This window comes from Fusarium poae, chromosome 1 (assembly GCF_019609905.1).
Source record: "Fusarium poae strain DAOMC 252244 chromosome 1, whole genome shotgun sequence".
Taxonomy (NCBI): Eukaryota; Fungi; Ascomycota; class Sordariomycetes; order Hypocreales; family Nectriaceae; genus Fusarium; species Fusarium poae.
The window spans coordinates 4281315-4304913 of record NC_058399.1 but is presented as its reverse complement, the minus strand read 5'-3'; the positions used below and the strand labels follow the sequence as shown (position 1 = coordinate 4304913).

The window sequence follows — 23599 nt, the reverse complement described above, 5'->3', positions numbered from 1 at the left end:
GTAGTGACCGGACTGGCTCCCACTGGTTGATGGCTCGTTGCCTGGCTCCGGTCAACTGGTTTGGCGTACGGCTGGTAGCCGCTTGTGCCTGACAATCTATGCTCAAGGAACCAAGAATACTCCCCGGCTAGTGTTGTTATTGGTCCAAGAATGTTGAACATCCCGAATAGAGGGGCCCAAACAAGCGAGAAAGGACAAGGCATCACATCATGGTTCAGCGGCGTCACAGGCGAGGTCCCCTAAATCCTCTTCTCTCCACCAGGTATCCTGACCTAAGGCCAACCTGGGTTCGGTCCCCTGCCTGCCATGTGTGCTTTGATGAACGCTGTAGACATGCTGAGTGGTGAGAGGATGATCGCCGGGTCCTCTGGGTTCAGACGAGCCCCTTGTTCTCTCCGGGCCCTCTTCTCCGGCGCCATACCTTCACGCCCCTAACACCCTAGAAATTTTGTCTCATAGCCCATCGGTCACTGAGGCGGCGGGACCCTCAGGAGCCACGCGGACGGGACCGATGAGGCTGCCCTGCCAGGGCATCCGACACCAAGCGTGCTCCACACGGGGCAGCAGTGAGAACCCCAAAAGGGACCGATTCCCCTCCTGTCCCAAGATCCCAACTGAGCGTCGTTGACTCGATCCCCCTTCGATGCTTCGATCGCGCTCAGTGAGAGCCGATGCGCTGCCACTGCCGCCATTCACCATGCCCCCGCTGACCAGGGAAACAGAGCCCTGGCTGACATCCATTTAGCAACCAAGCTTGGCTGATACATACTGTTGACTTTCGGTCATCTGCGTACAGCACTGTTCAGTCCTCCCCCCCCCCCCCTGCGTTGATTGAACGGAGCCTGTACACGCCTGTGTGGTCTTCTGGAAGCCCTACGATCTCTATCAGCCCGACTAGACTACGGTACAGGCGCCAACTATTGGACTAGATCTCAAAAGCTTGACACGGTTGTGCAGCAGGAACGCCTGATTGATCCTCCATTTTTGGAAGGAAACGGCGCATCCAAGGTAATAATATTCATATTCATTGCTCAACGGAGTCAGCGGTCGTTTCCATCCCCCATCCATAAAAACGAAGCCAGCAGGCTATCATCTCGATGCCTAATTTGGCTACTTAGACATCGATAAATTTCCTTACATGGCAGGAGGTCATGGATCACAATCGGTGTCTATGCTCCCTAATATGGAAACAGTATCAAGATATCCTGATTTAATCCGGGCAATTGCGTCATCAGAAGTAAATGGAAAGCATGCCACCCTGGAAAGTGTTCTAGCATGCATAGCTTAATATTAACCGGGACATACATTGACAGAGGCTTGCAGGCTTGTAAGTCTGGAGTGCTTGTTGCATAATATGGATAGACAAGGTACTTGACCCGGCACAAGGTACCAGATCGGATTATACAGCGATCCTGTGAATAGAGTAGTGAAAATTGGTTCACGGTTACCATGGGATTGCCAGTGCTCTTCTGATACCCTCCAAGCCTCGCCTCGTCAACCGAGACAGTTTTGCGTCTGTCTACGCACAGATAGCGGCGCTCAGCCGTGTTTGGGATTTGGTGACGTCAACGGTTAACGACGTAATTGCCATGAGATGCATGCAAACCATTCTTCAAGGGCAAAAAAAGAGCCTGTCTCCGGATGGTATCTCATGGTGGAGGGACCCTGATCGTTCCAAGTTCAGGGTTCCAAGAACTTCATAGATCTTGGTTGACAATCCGGAGCAAAACCGCCGGAGGGCTGTCAAGATTTCTCTGTAGATCGATGTTAATTGATGAGATTGGACAAAGACTAAGATTGTATTGGACAAAGATCTGGTAAACATCGTCTTCCGTCGTGAGCAACCCTGGTAAAGGCTGATGCAAAGTGAAAGTCAATTCTGCGACGTAAGAGGGGTGTGACGAAACAAGGCGAGGCAAGGTCCAGCCATGCTTGTGCTAGACAAGGGTCGATCAATCTGAATGGACCAGTCAACTTAAACGGGGGATATGCGAAACCTCCTCATTCATCAGGTTATCAGCAAGTGTCATTTTAGTGCGGTCGGATGATACTGGTGCCCTTCAACATGGCCATTCTGCCGAGATGGGGAAAAAAACCAGTACCTGAACTGATGAAAATTCAACTCGTCAAGTCTTCAACGCTCCAGTTGAGACACCCTTTGAACCGGGGGTTAGACTCCACGCCCATGGATAGCAAACAGCAAGCCGCAAGCACTACATACAACAACAGGGCCCTGTAGAAAATCAAAACGGTGCATAAGATAGAGTTGCCAGGTGGGTAATCGGAGGGTATCCGCAAGCTCATTATTGGTCAAAGATCACCCTGAAAACGGTTTGTAATTCCAAAAAAACGCAACTCTGGTGATGCCGAACAGCATGTGTGTGTGTAGGTATGTATGTATGGAACGAATCACGAGTTCACAAATAATATCTCTAAAACAGAGCGTCTTTTCTCCTGCAATAGAGAATGATTTCCAATGATGACAGAATCGATCATGATTGTGAACCGATTGACTTGACTCTCAGAGGACCGCGGTGCTGGTCGTGGTTGTAAACAGCACAAATGTTGGCATTTACCCTGTCTCCATAAGAAAGCCATACATCAACTCCCTTGATCGCCATTTATCGATCTTTTCCGATTATTGGCTGACAGAGTTTTATCTCCCCCCAGTCTTGATGGGACCCTTGGGGCGACCCTGGGAGCGTTAGCGTCAAGGGGATGATTGTCCGTTCCCCGCCCCTCCACATCTGCCCGCTTGCGATGTTGTAGTTGCAAGCAAAACCCAGGATTTTAGGGGTGCTTGTGGGAAACCCACTGATGCTCTGCTCCATTCGGAGCCCGCAACCAGCGACAACCCTCATGGATTAACATGGGGGCACGTTCCCCAGAGCTAGAGAGTGTGGCAGTGTGGCTAGTAAGGCAGACAGACACATTTGATTGATTGTACTCTGTATTGTTGTGTCCGTTGTGACCATGAAGCTTTACATATTATTGATTCAAAGGAGGGGTTGCACCTTAACCTCAGTAGCTGGTCTTGTCACCATGACGGTGCTCTTTGCTCAATATATGGTCAGCCCCCTCTCATATGTTGCATAACCAGCCAGCCAGCCAGCAGAATCTCATCAGTGACTCTAGTGACTGTATCTGTGATTGGGAGTAAGCGAGCCTGAGCCAAGAGCGGGGATAAAATCTTAGTTGCAAGAACAAACAGGAGCTGCCATTATTATGTACAACCTCTCCAAAGACGCTCGACATACGCCCGGTAGTAGCCAGGCCATTCCAATGCTCCTAGATGTTGGTGATGATCATCCTCCGTCGTTGAACTTGAGCATGGAGAAACCCTGGAGACACAAAAGGGATTTGCAGGGTCCGACCAATACGGCTGCAGACATTATCCTGGAAACAACAGGATTGAGCCCTGCATGAGCCATATGATAGACCTTTTTTTTCTGTCGTACTGTAATACGTACTTACCTGCCTTTGGTGTAGCCATTGTAGCTTCATTCTACGGTACCTGCACGGAGGGGTTGTATGCGCCTGAGAACATGTGCAGTGCGGGCAGTTGTCCGTGGCAGAAGATTATCTGGACACTATTGTATCAACATAAAATGTTCGACAGCCTGGACCTCCAACTAACGTCTTGTTGTCGAGGTGTTGACGTCACTATGGTGCGATGAAAAGGCACTATAAAGCTGTCTGTACAGTGTTTCGGGGTCCCAGGTAAGCCACAACACAGCTGGATACAGGAGTACCTAGGCACTTTGTTCCAGCCACTACCCACCTGGCTCAACTGATCCGGTTTTCCGTCATGGTGACGCCTCATAACTTGGGATCGAGATCACAGTTTGGAAATCAGGGTCCAGAGGTCCGGAGCGCCGTTCCGCGGGATAGGTGCAGTAGTCTGAAGCACCTCATCAGCTGGGCAGCCAGGCAACATGTCCAATGTCAACGATGCGAACTGCAGGAAGGTTGTTACGATAGAGCGTTACGCCGTGGCAACCTCGATGTAGTCGAAAGGCAAAGGTTTTATCGTCAAAGTCCAAAAATTGTTTGGATTCCTGAAATGGATTGCAATACTTAGAAAGCTAGCTTGTTGCGGTGGAGATGGTAAGTATTAATGTACCTACAGTACGGATACTGTAGCGAGGCATTGTGTGCTGGTCGCATCAGGAGGGACCGAAGCCCCCCCAACATAGCAAGGACGTTAGATACGGGCGGCCTGAAGTAAAACGGAGCAAAACAAAGCATAGAGCAAGGTAGGGTAGTAGTTGAGGTTCAAGAATAGCTCCTGTATCTGTGGCCCGGACGTTAGCGAGTGATCGACATCACAGGCCCAAAGATTGAGGTGAAGCAGGCAACTTAGTACTAAGGTAGGTAGCCAGTCGCCCGTCCAATTTCCTTGAGCGAGTGCCATTTAGGGAAAAGCGTTCCCAGCATCAGCGGTGGCTTGCGCTAAGTAAAGGTCAAAAATCAAGCCCTTGAGCTTATGCCCCAGTGGCTCCCTCTTGGGTGCTGACCCTGTTTTGTGGTTACTCCATCAATCCTCAACCCTGACCGGAGCTCCAAAAGAGAAAGAACGAGAGAGAATAGAGCCATCCCTGTCGGTTGCAGCTGGAAAGAGAGCCCTCGTCCCTGACAAAATGACCCCACACTATGCCGTGTCAATGTCCCACTAAGCGTGCTGTTTTCTCGTTGGAACATGAGTTAGAAAGAAGGAAAGAAGAAAAAAAGGCCAAGAAATGAGAAACGAGAACGAGATGATGGAGATAATCAAAAGGAATGTTTAGCCTAGAGGTTGAGCATATGGAGCATATGCTTTCTATTCTTTTCTAAGCTTCGAATTCACAGTTCATAGGGTAGGTAGGTAGTCAGTATTTTAGGAATGATACCATACGATAACTTAATACGGAACAAAAAGGTAAAATTTCTTTCCTTCCCCCCTCCTTACGTTGTTATGATGGCCCCAAACGTCCTCTGCTATGTAATACATACAGTACCTTAGTACCGCTAAAAACCTCCACCCAGTGCTGGAGGTAGCTCCGACCAAAGCCGTCCCAACAGTCGCTCGCGCCTGTCCGTCGAACCTTGCCTTCCATGGCTACTTGGGGCAGTGGACACTGAACAGGGACAAATGGTGAGGGGGAGCGGGAGCTTGCTGATGACTCTCAGGGCAGGTGCCTCTTTGGAGGGTTTCCCATGGCAGGGTTTTGTTGGAAGACAGGGTACACTAACCGCACGCCCCCTCTGTGTATGTTGTAACAAATAGCAGAAAACGGGGACAAACCGTGGGAAAGAGGAGAAGGGGATTGAAAAGGAAAAAAAAAAAAGTTTAACAACACACCACTACCTGCCGTTAGCGGTGACGGACCCCTTCCATCCATGTCTGTGGCTCGTCCAAGCTTAGTTACGTCCATTCATCGTAACTTTCTACTCAGACTCGACTTTTTTCTCGATCTCATCGATCGATGGGGTTGCGCAAAAAATCCCATGCTTGGTTTCCCACTCCAATTCTATCCCTTCCTTTCCCTTCTTTTTTTACTATGCTCTACTCTACTGTGCTGCAACCTGTACGCCCCTCCCCTACAGGCGTGTGTTTCGCTCCCCTTGATTTCAACGGGTTACTTATAAACTTAAGCTCCAGCCATCCATCAGTTCCAGCCTCGCTTCGTTTGATGTTCCTCGACTTCTCACTCTTCGTACATTACACCATTATTCCCTTACGAAACTGCTTTCTCTCCAGAGTTGACCATATATCATTGGATACTTGATTCAAATCAACCAAGTCTATTCTTATACTACATTGTCTCCAGTTGCCCTTTCTGTCCTTTTCGGCTGTTGCTCCCTGGATTTGACTTGTCTCTCTGGACTCCTCGGCAACCTACGTTATCCAAACAACAACAACGCTTCTTAGCTAAGACTACCGGAACTTGCCTGCATTTCTGCATCTCCTCTGCAGTATATGAACTCAACACCAGACGCCTTCCTGCCTATACATTTGTGGAAACATCCGCAAATTCGTCACCGCCAAAACTACGTCTCTCTCCCTTTGCAGACGCTGCTGAACATCCCTGTCGCCTTTCAGGTACACACGCAACAGCCCACGAGAAACCCATCAGTCTCGTGTTCCTAAAAGCGGAGGCACTTCTGAGCTATCAATCCCTTCTTTCAGTCCCCCGAGTCTAGACAGGCTCCGCGACTAGCCATCCCGCTATTTAGTCCCGCTTCACTCCACTACGCCTGTGCTGCCACCACATCCAGGCACACAACAGAGTATTAGAGAGTCCCCCTGGCCATACCCAACAGTCGCTTTTCTACCAATTCTCCAAATTTTACACCCAGCATATTTACAACAGTTTCGAAAATGACGATGCACGCAATTAACGCCGCTGGTCGAAGGATCTCGCTCTTGAACGACGAAAGCGCCTCCCAACAACCCCAACCGCAACAACAAAGACCTCCCCTCAGCTTCCACTCCAGCTATGCTTTCAACCAGTCCTACCCCACCCCCAGTAGCAGTTCTTCCTCACCCAACACCCCAGAGCTCTTGCGCTCCGATTCCTACGACTCTCAAATGAGTAATGACCCTGTCTCTCCTATGACTCCCAACGTGGATTACTACCCTCGACAACAAGTTATCTACACTATTCCTCAAGACTACACTATGGATGCCAAGCACGTCGCCTACGCCGACAGTGCCCGTTCGGCCTCATACGACGCTGAGATGGTCAGCCAGCCCCGATCCTCGCCTATGCCCGAGCGCCCCGGAAAGCGATACCCCTGCCGCTACCGCGACACTCATGGCTGCGAAAAGACCTTTACAACTTCTGGCCACGCCTCGCGTCACTCCAAGATTCACACTGCAGAAAAGGCTGTTCAATGCACTTTTGCGGGATGTCAGAAAAAGTTCACTCGCGCCGATAATATGAAGCAACACCTTGAGACACATTTCAAAGACAAGAGCCGCTCTTCCGGTAGTCAGCGCAGTCACAGGACATCGCTCGCTGATGCTCGCCGCAACTCTACATCTGGTCGTCCTTCTGCGAACCGCACATCCTCGTCTCGAAGTCGACGCGATGCCGATCCCTACCCCCTTCCCACACCCCCGCTGGCCTCGCCCAGCATCAGCAGCGGACCCTGGGATATGAGTGGTCGCAACCTCCCTATTCTTAACCGCCCTGTCGCTGGCAGGACCCCTAGCGGCCTAGATGCTCTCGCGATGGCAGTCGCATGCCAGGAAGGCTCAGGCATTTGAGCGTCAGGTTCTTCACCCCTGACAATCAAAACTCACGGCATAATTCTATTGATAATCTTAATCCTCCGACAAAACTCATTTTCTCTCAACACGAAATTCTTTGGCAACTCCATCTTTGGCGCAAAAACTCGACTTTATGACTCGTCTTTCAAAAATATGAGGATGTATTCCCTATCTACTGGATTGGTTCAATCACGGCGTTGTGAGAATACACGATATACAACCCGGATTATATGGCGTACTCTACGGTCTTTTTTCTTCTCTTTTCTTTTTTCCTTTTTTTTTTTGCTTTTTGTTTTTGGGACTTGAAAAAGGCTTCTACTTTTTTTGTCCTTCAAGTGGAAGGACAGTGTGCACGTATACGAATGGCTACACAAATGGTTCTCCCATACAGTACACATGGTTAGATAAACGACAGGATACGTCTCTCGGAGCCACAGATTCGAAGGCGGAAAACGCATGGCGTTGGCGGGTTTTTACGATTTGATGTTTCCAACTTTATGTTCAAATACAAGATGGGGGAAGGACGGATTGGTGTTTTTTGGAATCGCCTCACAAAGACTTATTCTTAAGTCAGGGCAGAAGGCGATCTTGGTGGGAGAGCGATTTAGTACACACTGATCGTTGTTCCCATTTGCCGCTGTTACAAGATGGCAATACTTTATTCATGTACAAGTTGCTTTGTTAGTTGAGGAAGCGTTGTCATCGGCGCTTAAAGAGTTAGATGAGGCACTTGGATTGTGCACAATTGATACCACTTTGATTTTTATTCTTTTATGATTTTCAGTGACCAATCGAACATTCTCAGCAGCCCAACAGGTCAATAGTTCAAGCTGCTGAAATGCTTCGCATCTCCTGATTCCCCTTGAATTCCTGCAAATCCCGAGAAGATTATTATAATATAAGTCGCTTAAAGATTTGCGTCATTAACCGTCAATGACTTTACAATGTGGTTTGTATACATACTCCATCTTTTAAATCATACCGTATCGTCGCTACGACAACAGCCATCCCCACGGTGTCATATCATCCCCAGATATCTTCCTTTTCGGCGCACAGCCTGGCCATCTCTAGCTGCTCGTCTGTCTGACAAACCAGCACTCGTTTTGAAGCATTGCTTTCACCCAGTTCCTGAACAACGTCCTTGATAGGCTCCTGGTTACTGGCATCGTTGAGGGCAAACCCTAAACAGGCCACCCGGTTGATAACAGCGGAGCGGAGCTTAGCACTGTGTTCACCGATACCACCAGCAAAGACCAGAGCGTCGACACGGCCCTCGAGAGACACAAAATAAGAACCGACGAAGGCGGCAATGCGGTCAACAAAGATGTCAAAGGCTAGGCGATGGTTTGGTTCATCCGAATCGGCGACGACGCCAAAATTTGTCGTACCTGTCATGGACTTCCAACCACTCTCCTTGTTGAGGATCTCCTCAGCTCGTGAGATGTGAAGGTGCTTAGTGGATGCAGGAGAAAGCTTCCCCACATCGGAGGCATAGTGGAAGACGAGACTGTCAGGGTGGCTAGGGTCAGCATGCAAGAACCTTAATCTAGAAGGAGACGACCCTTATTGAAAATCCCACCCAGCCCTTTGCTTTTGGATCTCATCTCATGTATGATCTGATGAGAGTAGTATCCCGCTGCATCCGGTGGGGCCTTGGCTCTGGGCTCTGGGCTATGGGCTCTGTATATGGGTATCCGAGGCACTGGGCGTCTTACCTTGGATCAACACTGCCACTTCGGGTGGCACCAGGAAGGCCCGCCAAAGGCGTCAGCCCCATGCTCGTATCCCAGCTTTTACCACCCTTAATGGCGCACGCACTGGCACCGCTACCAAGGTGCAGAGCGATCATGTTTAAGCTGCTGACATCTCTTTGAAGATAATTGGCGACAGATCGGGTAATGAAGGCGTAACTGATACCATGAAACCCATACTTGCGCAGGCGGTTGCTCTTTGCAATCTTGGGATCGATAGGATATGTATATATATGTGGAGGCAGAGTTTGGTGGAATTGTGAGTCGAAGCATGCGACGTTGACCGTGCTGGGCAGAGCGCTGATGCAAGTATCGACGATACTCAAGGCAACGCCATTGTGGAGTGGTGCCAAATCACTAAGTTCTTCAAGATGATGATACGTATCTTGAGTGATGACTTGAGATCGGTCGTAGTCGCCGCCATGAACGATACGGTGACTAGCGATAGCGATGTCTTCCTTTGAAGAGATCTCTTTCAGCTCACTATCATCGATGAAGGTCTTCAGAATGAGGTCAAAGGCGTCACCCTGGGTCTTGACGCTTTCAGAAACCTCCTTCGCCTTGAGCACTTCTTCCTTGCCACGAGAATATGCAAGAGTTGCTGGTGGTGCAGTTAAACCGCCAACTGATGCTTCGGCGATTTGGTGAGGCTCTGCATTCTTATCTGCAGTATAGACCGATATCTTGACCGAACTGGAGCCGGCGTTGATTGCGAGAATAACCTTCATGGCTGGCGTAGTAATGTTGGGGGAGGCTGAAAGGTTAGGATTGAGTTCGTAGTAGTTGTGTTAACTGAGTGAAGGGAGCTTGGGTTGAATTTATGGCCCATCTATATCATTCATGGCAGGTTGTATCTCCATGACGACACAAGCTCTGTGGTCTGATCCAGGTACCGCGGGGTGATAAGAGTTGATGTGGATCCCCGAGCATTCCAGGGCCGTAATCTGCCCACAGACAGCAACGTTGTATATAGCCTGCTCGTGCCTCTTTTAATACCCCAACCAATCCCACAAGGGCGGCAGCCGATTATCACTCAGTCGTCGATCAAGATGTGAGCTGTCAGTGTCAAACTTAAGTTGTTGCAGCTGTCACCCCACCAATCTCTGACCACGCACGGCACCGCAACATGAACATGTGGCCCGGCTCGGTGGTGCAACTGGTTACAGGTTATATATGCCATCTGACTCAAACTCAGCTTTTCAAGGCGTAGTGTCGGTCGTGTCCGAGGGTTCTGGCACCGAGTCGAGCGTGTGGTGAGGCCAGCCAGATACCGGTAAATCAGGAGAATGTCCCGGCAAAATCTGCGGCGAGGGTAATTCGAAATGGTTCGGCGGGAATGGGATGCCGTTGAATTCACGGTCCGAACTGTGGCAAAAAAGCCATGTTTCGATGAATCGACGATACTCTGATGACCATTAGCTGATAAGTCGGAGAATGTAAGGTTATTGCCCTGGCAAAGTTTGTTCACCTTGGCGTTCAGTAAATTGGATCGCTAGATACCGTATGTCAAGAGCCAGCTGCTGCACTGATCTTGGCTCCGAAGATTCACTTGTTCTGGTTCGAGATCGCATACGATGTGGTAACGAGAAGCGCCTGTGTGAATGACGGTCATCGCCCGAGTTGGGTCGTCGACCGGATGCGTTGAGTCGAAGCTGCTTTGCACGGTCATCCCTCCCACGAAGCTCACCATCGAAACAGTGGATATCATATTCTCGGTATTGGCCATCCGTCTTATTCGCGAATACACTGAGCGAGTGGAACGTGGTGTATCGATCCCTCCACAACTTGAGCCTTTGTATCGCGCCTATGCCCTTCACCTTTCCAAAACCGTCTGTGCGTCCATGGACATTGGTCCAGACAACGTCGGCATCGAAGAAATCGATCAGGTCCTTCCTGCGCAGATCCCCCTGGAATTGGATAGAGCTTTCAACAGTCGTAAATTCGTATCTGATCGTGACGTATTGGTCATGTATACAAACACCTTCATCAGTAGTGTATCGAATTCGGTGAGGTTCCTGAAACGTCAGGTATCGTTCCATGTCGGAGGCGTCGTAGTATGGGCGATGGCGCGAGTGCAGCGTATGTGGATGTATATCAGAGGGGACATCTGAGGGCACTGAGAGGAACCTGAGTTAGCTGAAATTTCATCCGAACAGCTCCCTTGGGTTTCGACGCACAATAGTGCTCGAGCAGTTCGTTCTGATAGCTGCCCTGCCAGAGAACACGACGCTGCTCAGAACCCACTACTTCCCAAGGCCCGAGGTAAACAACCCGTTCGTCGGGAGTATCTTGAAAGAGTATTCTGCGATACTGATATCAGCAATGTGAGACATCAATTGGGCCAACAGCGTTCGCACATTGTTGCTTGGAACCCGGGAGGTCCAAGGTCAAGTACTGATGTTCTAGTTCCCGATCCCTCGGTAGTTGGAGCAGAAATAGTCGATATGCCCGAGGTTGGAGTCCAGGTTGAATCGACGGGGCTGACGTACGTTCTTCCATAGGTAGGCGGGCGACCGAGAGACGACGAAGTAAAAGATGAGCCCGAGGACGACATGCTGTCGCTGGTAGCAGTCGAGGGCGATCTGACTGACCGAGCGGTGGGGACATGTCATGACACGGTCACAGAGGCATATGACGGGTGGTTCCTGCCGGTGCTATCTTGAAAATCCCAATTACCAGCCCTAAGACTGCTATCGCGCCTCGATTTGAGCTTCTAGCAATGGCAAACCTGGCTGTGATGAAGCTTGTGAATATAGAAACAAGGATTGGCTGGTCCTTGGCTGGAGCAGCCTTGATATTACCCAATGCCCAAGCCGGCGCAAAGGCAAACTCTCGACAGCAGAGCAGCGATAGAAGGTGGAGGCACTGCTCACACTCAGTCAGGATAGACTTGAGCACTAGATTGGAAAAGAGTGGCTCTGAAGGTCGCTTGCGCATTCACTCACCCCCTCTGAGACTGGGACTGGAACAGAAAACTAGATTTCAACTTCCTGAACTGGTACCAAACGCTGGGTCGGTAACTGGGCGAGCGAAGATGAAGCTCACGCACGTACAGAGACTGCGCATGAGTATCAAAGCAGTTGTGGTAATAGTAGCCACGCCACGCCACGCCAGGCGACGACAGGATAGAATTAAAATCCAGTAGTCCAAAGTTCCAGGAGGAGTATTCCAAGAAGTCCAGATAACCAAGCCAGATTGTCTCTCGTTTGCCCACGGACAGCTAGCTGTAAGCCAGCATCATACATCGCAAATTGATGGGAAGATAGATGTATTCCGTACAAGGCGGTTGATTTCTGGTCTTTCCCCGAATGCTAACGTTGAGACCCGCGTCAGTAAAGGCCTTAGTAGCCACACATGGACAGGAACGCTGCACGTCGCCTGTTGCAAAGCGCAGAACCGAAAGCAATGGTAGAGGTTGTGCAATTGACAGACAGCCAAGGGTCTATGCCACATGGGCAGCTGCTTGTCTTCGATTGGTGGTCCACTAACAGCGGGAGCATCGAGCACGGGGGCCGAGGCGACATTCTGATGGGCCAAGAAAGCTTGGGAGTCGTGGGGCTCTTTTTCTCTTTACTTTTTGTTTTTGCGATTAGAGGTACAGTTCCAAACATCTGGGCCTGCATGCCCTTTTTGTTACCTAAATACCTATAAAACACTGTCATCATATTAGTACTCTACGCCTTTGACATCCCGCACCTTCAAGACACGAGCTTCCAGAAGTAAAGCCGGTTCAAAGCATATATATCATAACCATTGAGGCTAGATCTTGATATTTGTATCCGTACATGTTTTCTTAGACAGTATATTGATTTTTATTTAATCACCGTAAGCAGTACTTATCTCGGTACATTGGTGGTATCTTTCTTAAACAGTGCAGTTCTCAGTAATAGCACCCATCCACCTCGTTAACTACCTAATCGCGTTCCTGTCAACCAAGTTTCAACAACACGTGCCCCTTCCTATTAGCTCTCTTCCACTGCTTCCAAGCCACAATAATTCCAGACTCAGAGACGAGGCCTCGATAAGTCAGTCTGTCCAACATGGGGGGATCCAATTTGGGCAATCGTCAAGTCTGTAACTTAGTACCCACACAAGCTAACGAGTCTACTTAACTTGCTATGCAAGGGACCCGACCCCTACGCAACCGACCAGAGCGTTGTCCTTCCATTTTTTATTCTCGCTTCCTTTCATTGTTCTTCCTATCTACATACTTACTTACCTACATGACAGTCCGTCAGTAAATCAAGGATAATAGGCTCCTGTCGCATTTAGTGCCCCATCAGGACCAGCTACTCGGAGACGTGCATAGTACGTATAGTCAGTTCGCGTATATCGGCTCTCAAGCCCCAAGATACAAGGGTAGGCAGGTAATCATTGAAGGACGCTGCCAAGTGAAGCCAAGTGCGTCTAAGTAGACTGACTACCTGGGTAGTCAAGGGCCTTTTCAGCTCTAAAGGCAACCGTTGTTCGCGGCGTGCACTTGGCGCACAGCACAGTCTTTGCTCAAGTGCCATATAGTTTTGTGATGGCATCCCACACCATCTATACTGCGCAGTTTGCTCCAACTTATCAACATAACCTTTCTGCTCTGCTCTGCTCTGTTCTGCTCTGCTTCTAATCCGTCGTACTATGGTCATGAGAATCGCATCCGCCTCTCTCCTATCTTTGGGCATTGCCTGTCCGCAATTCCAGCACTTGTCATAACTTGAGCTTCTCTGAACCTACTCCCTCCGTTCCATCTCAGGCCACCTGTGCTCATTGCAACTTTTGCGACGCGCTGTTTACCCCCACCACGAATCATGCCTCTTCTATCAAGGTATTCATTGCGTCGAAACCGCGGTTTCCTGGGCTCCGATAGTTCGGCGCTGCCATCGCAAGATGCTCAAGTAAGTCTGTGCGCTCAGTATCAGTTCTCCATCTCACCAGGCAGTGAGTGCTGCCCCTGGTTCTGCAGAGCTAATGCACCTCACAGGATCGCCAACAACTACGTTACGAACTTGATTTGAATTCATGGAATTTTCGTATCTGGGGTGTTTGCGCCTCGGGCTTTCTGACAGACTCGTAAGTTGTCCTCATGACTGATAAATGGACATGCAACCACCGTCACGTCGTGTCGTACAATGATTGGCAAACTCCTAACTTTTCAAATCTAGATATAATCTCTTTTCAACCAATGTAATTCTAGCTTCGATCGCCTTTGTTTATTGGCCCAATGGTCCAGAGTGGTCGGGCCTACTCATCAACTTCTTTACGCTTCTCGGGTCTGTTGTAGGCCAGGTCTTGTTTGGATACCTCGCCGATCGCTATGGTCGGACTCGCCTCTACGGCGTTGAGCTTGTCCTGGTTATAGTTTCAACGATTGGCGTCGCCACTAGCAGTCGCGGCTACAATGATCTTTCATTTCTAGGCCTATTTACTTGGTGGCGTTTTGTCATGGGCATAGGTTCGTGAGCCCAGTCTGTTCTTACAAGTTTCATACGTTGACATGGCTGTCCCAGGAATCGGAGCTGAATATCCCCTTAGCGCAGTAATAACTTCAGAATGGTCCAGTACACAGTCTCGAGCGACTATGCTGTCCTCGGTTTTCATGATGCAGCCCATTGGCCAAGCGCTGGCGCAGTTGGTCGGCCTGTTTGTGCTCCTTGGCTTTCAGCGAAGTCACGACCTACAAGGAATGCGATGTGGTCTTGATAAATTGCATGAAGAAGAATGCAAGAAGGCACTGGATGGCGTTTGGCGCATTGTGATCGGTTCAGGTGCTGTACCTGCGCTTCTCGCCATTATATTTCGTTTCTTCCTTTTCGACTGTGGTATCTATAGCCTGGAGGTTCGAAACAAACCAGGAATGGCTCTTGTAAACACTCAAAGGATCTACGGTGCCCCTCAGGGGGCCGGCATCGAAGCCTTCCCCAGTCATAGTGCGGCTGGTCGCTCCATGAGCGGTTCAGGCGACGGAACGAACTCGTTCCCGATGGGTCAGTTCAACCAGAATCAAACGCCGGTGGCATATCAGATCAATTCGCCTGGTGGAAACAATGTCGCACCTTCATATCGGGCAACTGATCTCGGTGATGGTATGCATCACGGCAATTCTTCACAACACACGATGCCCGTCCAGTTTTCGAGAGAAGATCTACACAACTACTTTATCCGCGATGGCAACTGGGCATATCTCTTAGGCACAGCAGCGACATGGTTCTTTTTGGACGTTTCGTTTTATGGGATGAGCCTCGACAACAGAGGCACCCTATCGACCATGTGGGCAACGACCACACCGACCAAGATTGATGACTCCCTTGAATGCTGGGCATCGTCACTCCGAGGGGGTAATTCGACTGTGCCGGATTGGGCCACCGATGGGCTTCCAGTTTGGTCGACTGACGCGACGCACCCCTGCAACACGATTTACGACGTGTTGATCGAGCAAACAAAGCAATATCTCTTGACTGTCTCACTCGCATCGATTGCGGGCAGTGCTTGCTTCGTTGTCTTCGCGAACCGCATCCCACGCCGTCAATGGCTCACGGCCTCCTTCCTCGTGTTGGCCGGCTTTTTTGTTATCACCGGGTGCGTCTACTATGGCGTCCATCAAAAGCAAGGCGCTCCGGCTACAGTTGTATTTGTGGCCATTTGCCACTTCATGTTCAACTTTGGTAAGTTGACCCATCTCTTGACTTTACTTTTCTTTCTATAATGGACTGACAAAAGCTGTGTTGTTAGGCGCCAACACCCTGACGTTTATAATACCAGCCGAAATTTTCCCAACCTGCTACCGATGCCTCTGCCATGGCATCTCGGCGGCTGCAGGAAAGCTTGGAAGCCTTGTTGCAGTTCTTGTGGTATACGGTATCAACAAATCATACCAGGCTGAAAACAGGCAGGGACTCATATTCCTACTCTTTGGTTCAGTTGCGGCTGTCGGCGCTATATTCTCCTGGGCATACTTGCCAGATTCACAGCGCCGAGTCGAGTATGACGGGAAAACTTACCTTGAGGCTAAAACACTCGAGGAACTAGGTGAAGGCAGAATCAAAGCTCGACTCGGTGGAGAGTTAGTGACGATTGAAGAGAAGTGGGATGCTATCAAGAGGAGGAAAAGGGGTTCAATGAGAAGTGATCCATCCGTGCCAGATGGTGCCGCATAGTCAAGGGTTGTGTCTTATATATATGCCCATTTCTTATTATCATTAAGAGACTACTACCAACATAACAGAGCACCCCCGATTGTGAATAGCTTGACTCACTCTCATCATGTCCCCGAGCGAGGCTGATACAGGGCCAGACATGGATATCTAGTAAACTCTTCTTATACGGCCAAGCATCCTGGCTTGACAACAGTTAATCTATTCGTATCTCATTGCATTGTGTCTCATAAATACACCAACCGTCTCCTGGTATAGAGCATGGTCACTAGTGGTAGCTCTCACACTCCTGTCTCCTTCAATAGCGTCCAACCACTTCGCCCAGCGCGATCCAGCCGGTGGAATACACCACCCGCGTGTAGGGGCTAGAACTCTTGAGAGGCGAAGAGCAAACGGCGCCAGGTGTATATCGACAAGTGAGAGATCCTGCCCGAGAAAGAAAGGCCCCTGAGGTTTGATCAAGTTAGCAGGATTGACCAGAAGTCGACAACCAAGGAAACACTGAGCAGACGGGCATTAAATATTGAGCTAGCGTTTACCTTTTCATCAGCACCTCTAACTAGGATGTCTATGCTGCTCTGTAAACGATCCGCAGCTTCATGCTCAAACCCCGGGTTTTGATTATGTATTAGTTTGTGGAAATTTGGGACAATGTGATGATTTATCTGCTTCGGTTAACTTCTCTGCCTGACCCGGAATAGCCAACTCTTACATGACCTATCCACAAGCGACATTTGGCCTTTGATCTAGAATCTGGAGGAAGAAGCGGCACTCCCTGTCCCAGGTCCTCGAGCTATATACGACCTGTCAGTTGCATAGTTTGGGGCTTGGGCGTTAATGTTCGAAACTCACGTATTCCAGCATTGCTGCACTGTCTGAACACGTCCAGTTGTCATGTTCTATCGCAGGTACACAAGTGCGGGAGTCGGCCAAGAGGGGTTCTTCCGCATTGCGGAAAGGGTTCGTTTCACAATATTGGTAGGACATGCCTTTTGCTTCTAGGGCAATCCAGACGCGTTGGGAGAAAGGACTAGAGCATCAGTACCTGTCGCAACTCAAACAGTTACAGAGATGCCATACCAAAAACATGCGGCATATAGTTTGAAATTGTTGTCCTTTGCGTGCTTCCTGATCGTAGCAAGTGCAGCGCCTGTTGCCTTTGTGTCGGACTGTAATATGGACCCCAGGGTTAGCGGTATTTCCAACATGGTGTTCAAACTGAGTATACGAACTCCATTTGCCTTCTCCTTTGCCTTGCTCACACGACCACCCTGCTTCGTCAAATACCGTTGTACGCTACTCTTCTTTATATCATCGCTCCTCTGCAGCGTATGCTTGTGGGGTCCAGCCACACCGTCACCTTTACCATTGCCTCCATTTCCATTAACTCTTTGTATCGTCCAAAAGTGCTGTCCCGCCAGATCAACACCTGGAAGGCTGATATCGCCAAGCTCTGAACTAGCGCTGGGTAAATGCTCTGTGATCTTGATCTTCACATCACATAGATCACGCTCACGCGCGGTGCGCTTGCGCTTCTTCTTGTTCGGGTCAACAGATTTTGGTGTTCCTGGAGGACGGCCTTTCATACGACAGTCCCAGTAGTGCGAGATGAAAGGTTTGTGTTTGTAACGCTGTGTTGAGCGGTGAGAATAGACGTTGTCTACGTGAGGGAAATATGTCTCAAACCTGGGAGTGTTAGAAAATCCTCCTGGTGGTAGAAAATAGCAGCTTTACTCTTCATGCGTAAGGATGATTGCCTCATCAACGTTGAATAACTTATCTCTCCATTCCTCAAGATTCGGAGGATCAACTACGATCCTGGTGCTTAATTGACCATGGGATCTCTCGACTTCCTTTCTGTTTCTTCTAACATGTGCACTGAAATTTCCTGCGGTTTGTTGTGCTTCCACCAACGGTGCAGGTACTGTTGTTGGCGCAAGTATACCAAACTGACCTGGCGTCGCGGGCGTCGCGGGCGTAGCGTTAGCGATGCCGCTATGTACAGTGTTCAGACGATACGATTCTTCAATATCGCGTGTAACATAATCTTCCATATTGAGCTGTAGTGCAACGCCGTACCGTTGTGGTATGTCCGGTGCCGAAAACGCTGCCGACAGCCCGGCCCCGGAGGTGACCTGAGGCGGAGTGTGCGGGGCTCTTCCAGCCATTTACCGGAACTGACAGCCTGTTCTAGATAGATCCACTATGGACCATCTATCAAGTGTCTCCACGGCCAAAGCTTCTTTATCGCCCTTTCCAACGTTTACGTTGCTGCTTTAAGACGCCCGTCACCTTGGGAGGGGTAGATGTATTTGAGCCGCACCTATAACTGTTGCACGGGCCATGTTGCACTGTGCCTCTCTCTGGTAGCCAGCCATTGGTCCTCATTCAGTACCAAGTAATGATCACAAAAAAATCAACAACATTCAAAAATCAGCAAAAAAGAAATGCCTCGCTTGTTTGCAATCGTATTTATAGGAACAGCCCGATGCGGGGGTCGAACCCGCAACCTTGAGATCGCGTACTCGTAAGAGTCTCACGCTCTACCGATTGAGCTAACCGGGCGTGGCTCTTAATTGATTGATGTTGAACTCTGCAGAATCGTGTTTTGCCCTTGTCTACCTGCCTTTGCATTAGCCTTGAGACCGACAATACATCATCCAGCCCCCGTTCTACACCCGTTTTGAATAGTGCAAAAAGTATGTCCTTCATCGGATTCTCCAGCTCGTATAGTACAACATAGTCGACATATTCGTCCCATATAAACGCCCCCAATTAAATTCCTGGTCCGTTGCAGCTGTTCGTGTCCTTCTCTTTCATTCTTGACAACCCGTTGTCAGTTTTTTCGAGGCTGGTTTTCGCCACTTGATCCCGAAAGGATTCGTCTCCCATAAACTCCGTGTTGCTCCACTTCAACTGTCTCTCGATTCCCACGTTCCCAGATCCATCGCATCCATAGATCCCATATTCATCAATGCTCTCAAAACACCTTCGCCCACTTGGGGAACGCTTGTCTGTCCGTGCATGTCCGCCCACTCATCCGGCATGCTGAACCCTCCACTCTGATCCAGGCCTGGCGGGATAGCGAAACCAGATGTATCAGCAAAGAAGCCCTGCGCGCTTCCATCAAGTACACCTGAGTTCAGCAAGGTCTGGTTCGGCGACATAGGACTTGTGTTAAATGAGTTGGCCCCTGATCTATTCATCTGTCCAGGGGCCAGATGATTCCGCTGATCGGACCCTGTGCTTGAGTTCGGTGTCGGTCGGTTTGATTGCATCGGGTCCGGTGACCCTGAAGTCTCCTGGCTATCACCCGTCATGTCACCAAAGCCTGAAACAGCCCGGCTTCCAGATCCTGTCTTCTCAAAAGTGGCTGCCGAACTAGGTGTAAGAATTGCTGGTATTTGTTGCTCCGTTGACATCCATGCCTGTGTTCCAAAGTTCCCATCGCCTGTAGCAGGCATACCTGGCATGTCGTTGTTAGGCTCGATGATATCGGGTGGTCCTGGCTGATTCATGTCGTTCTCGGAGGGGTTCATGTAATTGCATTCGTTACGATAGGCCGTTATGCCCTGGAACCCTTCAGGATTATCGCATTTAGCGCCTCTAGGCGCTCCTGTCGTGCCAGGCTGGGTCATATTAGCATTAAAACAAGGGCAACTCAGTCCGTGTTTACATACGCTGTCGTGGTTGCGTGGGAAAGCAGTCTTGAGCTTAGGGATTCTTAATGCAAGGGCTTCCAGGTCGACATCTAGCTGGACAAGGAAGGACTCCGTCAGCGGGTTTCGCCGCTTCAGCGCATTCATCGCTGAGAGCAGGAATCGTAGTGAGTCAGCTGTTTGGCTATCGTCTGGGCGGCTCTTAAGGTATTGTACAAATACTCGCGCAGATACATATAGACAGAATGATATAAATGGGTTGACCTTATAACATGTTAGCCTCTGTACTGACAAAAAAAGAAGCTGCTTTGTTATTACTGTTGAAAGATCCATGTGAGAAATCATGCGCATGATGCTAGCGATCTCGTTGGCAGCTGTGATGCATCGTACTTTGCTCTCAGCGCTGACTGAAGCCGGTAGTTTGTTTTTCTCTGCCTTGAATATGGCGGCTTGGTGTAAGCAGATGGTTGACGTGTGTATGCTCATGTTCGTAAAAACGATATTAGGATTAGATAGACCAGTAGGAAGCTTGAGTTGTGGTGGGAGGCAGAGGGATGTGTTGAGCAATATATTGTCCATCTGTCGGTGTCGCTTCCAAAACGGACCATTGAGGTCATGATCAAGATCATCGGCATCAGGACGGTGCAGATGTACCAAATTTCTGCCAAACAGACATGCCATGAGTACGATGCCGCCAAACGAAGAGAGCTTGCCCGCGCCCATCGGGCTGGTGCACTCAGACAAAGACTGTGTCTGTTCAGGCCTGCTCATGTTGTATGCATCTTCTGAGGCTGGCAAGTTTGTCATAATGTCGCGCTCATCAATCGTCATGGGCCATCCTGTACCAATGCTGGCATAACGATCTTGGCAAAAGGCCATCCAAAATGTTCGGCGTCGTTCTTCTCTTTCTGTCCAGTCTTTGGGGGGTGCGAGGCACTGTTTTACATCCAAACCCGTCCCGTCTAGTCTATGCAGTCCAGTCCTGCGATGGTCAGCATTGGAAAACGACGAATTTGTGAGAGGTACGCACATTTGAGCAAGACGGATAGCAGAACCCGTGTTGATCCAAGCTCGAGGAAAATACATCATCTTCATCTCATATGAGGCCAAGAGCGTGTGTGTTTGGCAGTGAGCAATAGAGATCATGTGCTCCCCGTAACCCTTAATATAGTCCGCTTCGACATACTTTCGCGCTCTTCGATAGAAGAGGTCTTTCAAATCCGCATACTTGTCTGTAATGGTACATGCGAGAGTCCACATAGCATATCGCAGACAAACAGGCGGCCTCTGATTCGGGGCGCTGTGGAAACGATATTAGCCATTTACGTCTCAATAATGTAAGGGTCAACGTACAGGTTCATAGCGGCAAGATAACGATACTTGTGGATCATCGGGGTAGACGGGTGAACCTTTTCAAAGTAGATCTGGTGAAGCTCATCGATTGTGTCTTGTGGTGGCAGAGGCTCCTCGAGGCCTAGGCCAATCATTTCCCATGTGAAGGTTCCCCCAACGTTATTCATGCCCATATCCATACTGGCATTGAAATTGAAATCTTCCATGACACCTTGCTGTGGCGACTTATCAGTAAAGTTCCACTGTTGATCTATATTATGGTCTCCCGTTAGATGTATCGGCGCATTCGAGATGTTAAGGTTTGCGGGAGATGCCGTTTGAGGTGGACCAGACATGGCAACATTGGCGGACTTGGGAACATTTTGGGGAGGTTCCTGGGTTTTTAACAGCGTTTCGACTTGTTCTGTACGTAGCATGTCAGCGATCGAAGTAGCTGATAGCACTTCGGGCACAGGACTCACTCAGTCGCTCCTCGAGGGCCTTCACGTAGCCACGTTTAGGGCCGCTCTTTCTCCGCTGTTCATCGTAGGCGCAAGTATGACCGAGACGAGAACAAGTACTACAACTGGGTCGCACACCATCACACTTGAGCTTGCGTTTCCGGCATATCATACAGGCCAGTCGCTTTGGCTTGGGAACACTGGCATTGTCGGGGATGTCATGTTGAGGTACGGCGTCGTCTCCGTCGGCATCATCGCTTCGAGGACGTTTATGACCGCTAGTGGCAGGTCCGTTTTCTGGTGAATTCGACATGAATGATTATGAATGGCTGATACAACGTTGTCGGTATCGATACAAGTTTGGAGGAGTGGTGTCGCGAGACAGGCAGTTGATAAGACAGTGGGGATAAGAATGCTCAGCGGGCTTTCACAGTCGTGGGTCCGCATCTGCCGGAACAGAATCCGGGTGCTCGAAATGGTCGATAGAGAAAATAGAGTCTGTCGTGGAGATGTGATTTGGACGAGGGTCCAGAAGCTATTGAGTCTGGGTAAGGCCGGGACAGGTGCGGCGATACGGAACGCAAACATGAAGAGATGAGATTCAAGCTCACCCGGGAGGCGTTGGGGAGTTAAGACGGAGGAAGGTGGGACCCTCAAGCTTAACTCATCTTAGGGAGGCACCTGGCTCGGCGGATGTTCATATGTGCTGGTATGTATTGGCAAGTGCAGGTGCCGGCGCCCGCAGGTGGGGAATTTGTCAACAGCCAAAAATCCCACCCGGCCTGCTGCAGCACCGTCCCTGCGTTCCACCTTCCACCTTCCAGAGCCTCCAAGGATCCTTACCAACGGATCCACGGTTGTGCTTGCCGCGATACCTGGCTGCCTGGCGTCTCCTGAGCCTGTAGTACACCAAGTTGGGGGACGTTTGTAGCGGGCTTGAGCAGCCCTACAGCCAGTTACAACGTGCGCAGTACCTGCAAGGGTAGGGGTTCACGGGTTCCTGTGGAGTATCAATAATGGGATACAGCATGTACGGAAGTGGTGAAAGGACATCTTGCTTGGTTATACTAGGTGCCCATCAAATCCTTGATCTACTAAGGTATCCTAGATTATCCGCAAATCTTCAGTTAGTACCTGTTATCGTATTTGTGACCGAGTCGCATATAACCTGGGAACTTTTCAACCTTCCGCTAATATCCAGCATTTACTAATTGATTAGTAGGCAAGTAGATGGTGTATCATGCTTCCATCCCATCAGTAATGAATCATAATCCCTATTAAGCGTTATTTTGTCTCATCTCATGCAGCACAGCCACGCGCTTCGCTTCGACCCGTGTTGCTTGCGGAGCCATCATCGAATATTGAGCGGGCGACTTTTGATTGAACAGATGAGTACTATCAAGACCCTTGACCACTGTGCAATATCTGGACTTCAATATACAAGCAAAAAATGATACCGAATCTGCCAATTACCGTACTCGTATACAGTCTCGGTCAAAATTGAAACATACGGCTCAAGGCTAGCCTAACCCTACAAAGTTGTTTCCCATTTGATGTCTAGGTTAGGTGCTAACTAAGTCATCAGAATAGGTGTTAGTTAATGTTTATGCAGTGCAACGAGGGACCAAAGTTGACTAGAGTTGCTATCTTTACTGACATGTGTCTTGGTGGAGGACTAGGTACTGCCAATCATACGCTGATAAATAATTGTCACGTTTGCTGTCCGTCGTTGTCAAAGTGATTTTGTTGCACATGTTAGTAAGTATTCTTATCGAGTCACCACTGGCAGGGTCACAATAGACGATTACAAATTATATATATTCTAGTTTACCTCTCCCTTAGTAAACAAACGTTGGACTGCCTTGGATAGTGACAAAATGAACCGCCAAAACCTCCGGTATCAAACACTTTCATAGGGTTCTAATTGACCAACTACTTATTTACCGTCGCATGGGTTGCTCTTCGCAGCTAGCTCCTTTCCAAGCTGACAGCTAGGTCG

General features: G+C 49.5%; 6 protein-coding genes and 1 non-coding gene across 7 annotated transcripts; 2 read left to right on the top strand and 5 right to left on the bottom strand.

The window, feature by feature from the left end:
* Nucleotides 1-6361: 6361 nt before the first annotated feature.
* On the top strand, nucleotides 6362-7252 carry FPOAC1_001396 (uncharacterized protein; the record flags this gene model as incomplete). Its single annotated transcript, XM_044846000.1, has 1 exon — nucleotides 6362-7252. The coding sequence occupies one exon, from the start codon at nucleotides 6362-6364 to the stop codon at nucleotides 7250-7252; it is 891 nt and encodes a 296-aa protein (XP_044711916.1).
* A 1026-nt stretch (nucleotides 7253-8278) lies between these two features.
* FPOAC1_001395 (uncharacterized protein) lies at nucleotides 8279-9734 on the bottom strand (the record flags this gene model as incomplete). Its single annotated transcript, XM_044845999.1, has 2 exons — nucleotides 8279-8762; nucleotides 8971-9734. The coding sequence occupies 2 exons, from the start codon at nucleotides 9732-9734 to the stop codon at nucleotides 8279-8281; spliced, it is 1248 nt and encodes a 415-aa protein (XP_044711915.1).
* Nucleotides 9735-10205: 471 nt separating this feature from the next.
* Nucleotides 10206-11560, bottom strand: FPOAC1_001394 (uncharacterized protein; the record flags this gene model as incomplete). Its single annotated transcript, XM_044845998.1, has 4 exons — nucleotides 10206-10411; nucleotides 10475-11122; nucleotides 11184-11308; nucleotides 11364-11560. The coding sequence occupies 4 exons, from the start codon at nucleotides 11558-11560 to the stop codon at nucleotides 10206-10208; spliced, it is 1176 nt and encodes a 391-aa protein (XP_044711914.1).
* Nucleotides 11561-13805: 2245 nt separating this feature from the next.
* Nucleotides 13806-16151, top strand: FPOAC1_001393 (uncharacterized protein; the record flags this gene model as incomplete). The annotated part of the gene is made up of 5 exons (XM_044845997.1): nucleotides 13806-13892; nucleotides 13979-14067; nucleotides 14160-14449; nucleotides 14505-15659; nucleotides 15727-16151. 5 exons carry the CDS (start codon nucleotides 13806-13808, stop codon nucleotides 16149-16151), a joined length of 2046 nt encoding a protein of 681 aa, XP_044711913.1.
* Nucleotides 16152-16349: 198 nt separating this feature from the next.
* FPOAC1_001392 (uncharacterized protein) lies at nucleotides 16350-18316 on the bottom strand (the record flags this gene model as incomplete). Its single annotated transcript, XM_044845996.1, has 7 exons — nucleotides 16350-16595; nucleotides 16688-16813; nucleotides 16861-16941; nucleotides 17001-17178; nucleotides 17229-17317; nucleotides 17381-17834; nucleotides 17883-18316. 7 exons carry the CDS (start codon nucleotides 18314-18316, stop codon nucleotides 16350-16352), a joined length of 1608 nt encoding a protein of 535 aa, XP_044711912.1.
* Nucleotides 18317-18630: 314 nt separating this feature from the next.
* FPOAC1_001391 lies at nucleotides 18631-18713 on the bottom strand. The gene has a single exon. It is a non-coding gene; the product is annotated as a tRNA-Lys (tRNA).
* Nucleotides 18714-19060: 347 nt separating this feature from the next.
* Nucleotides 19061-21913, bottom strand: FPOAC1_001390 (uncharacterized protein; the record flags this gene model as incomplete). The annotated part of the gene is made up of 6 exons (XM_044845995.1): nucleotides 19061-19777; nucleotides 19829-20071; nucleotides 20126-20789; nucleotides 20838-21107; nucleotides 21161-21563; nucleotides 21622-21913. The coding sequence occupies 6 exons, from the start codon at nucleotides 21911-21913 to the stop codon at nucleotides 19061-19063; spliced, it is 2589 nt and encodes an 862-aa protein (XP_044711911.1).
* Between the last annotated feature and the right edge of the window lie 1686 nt (nucleotides 21914-23599).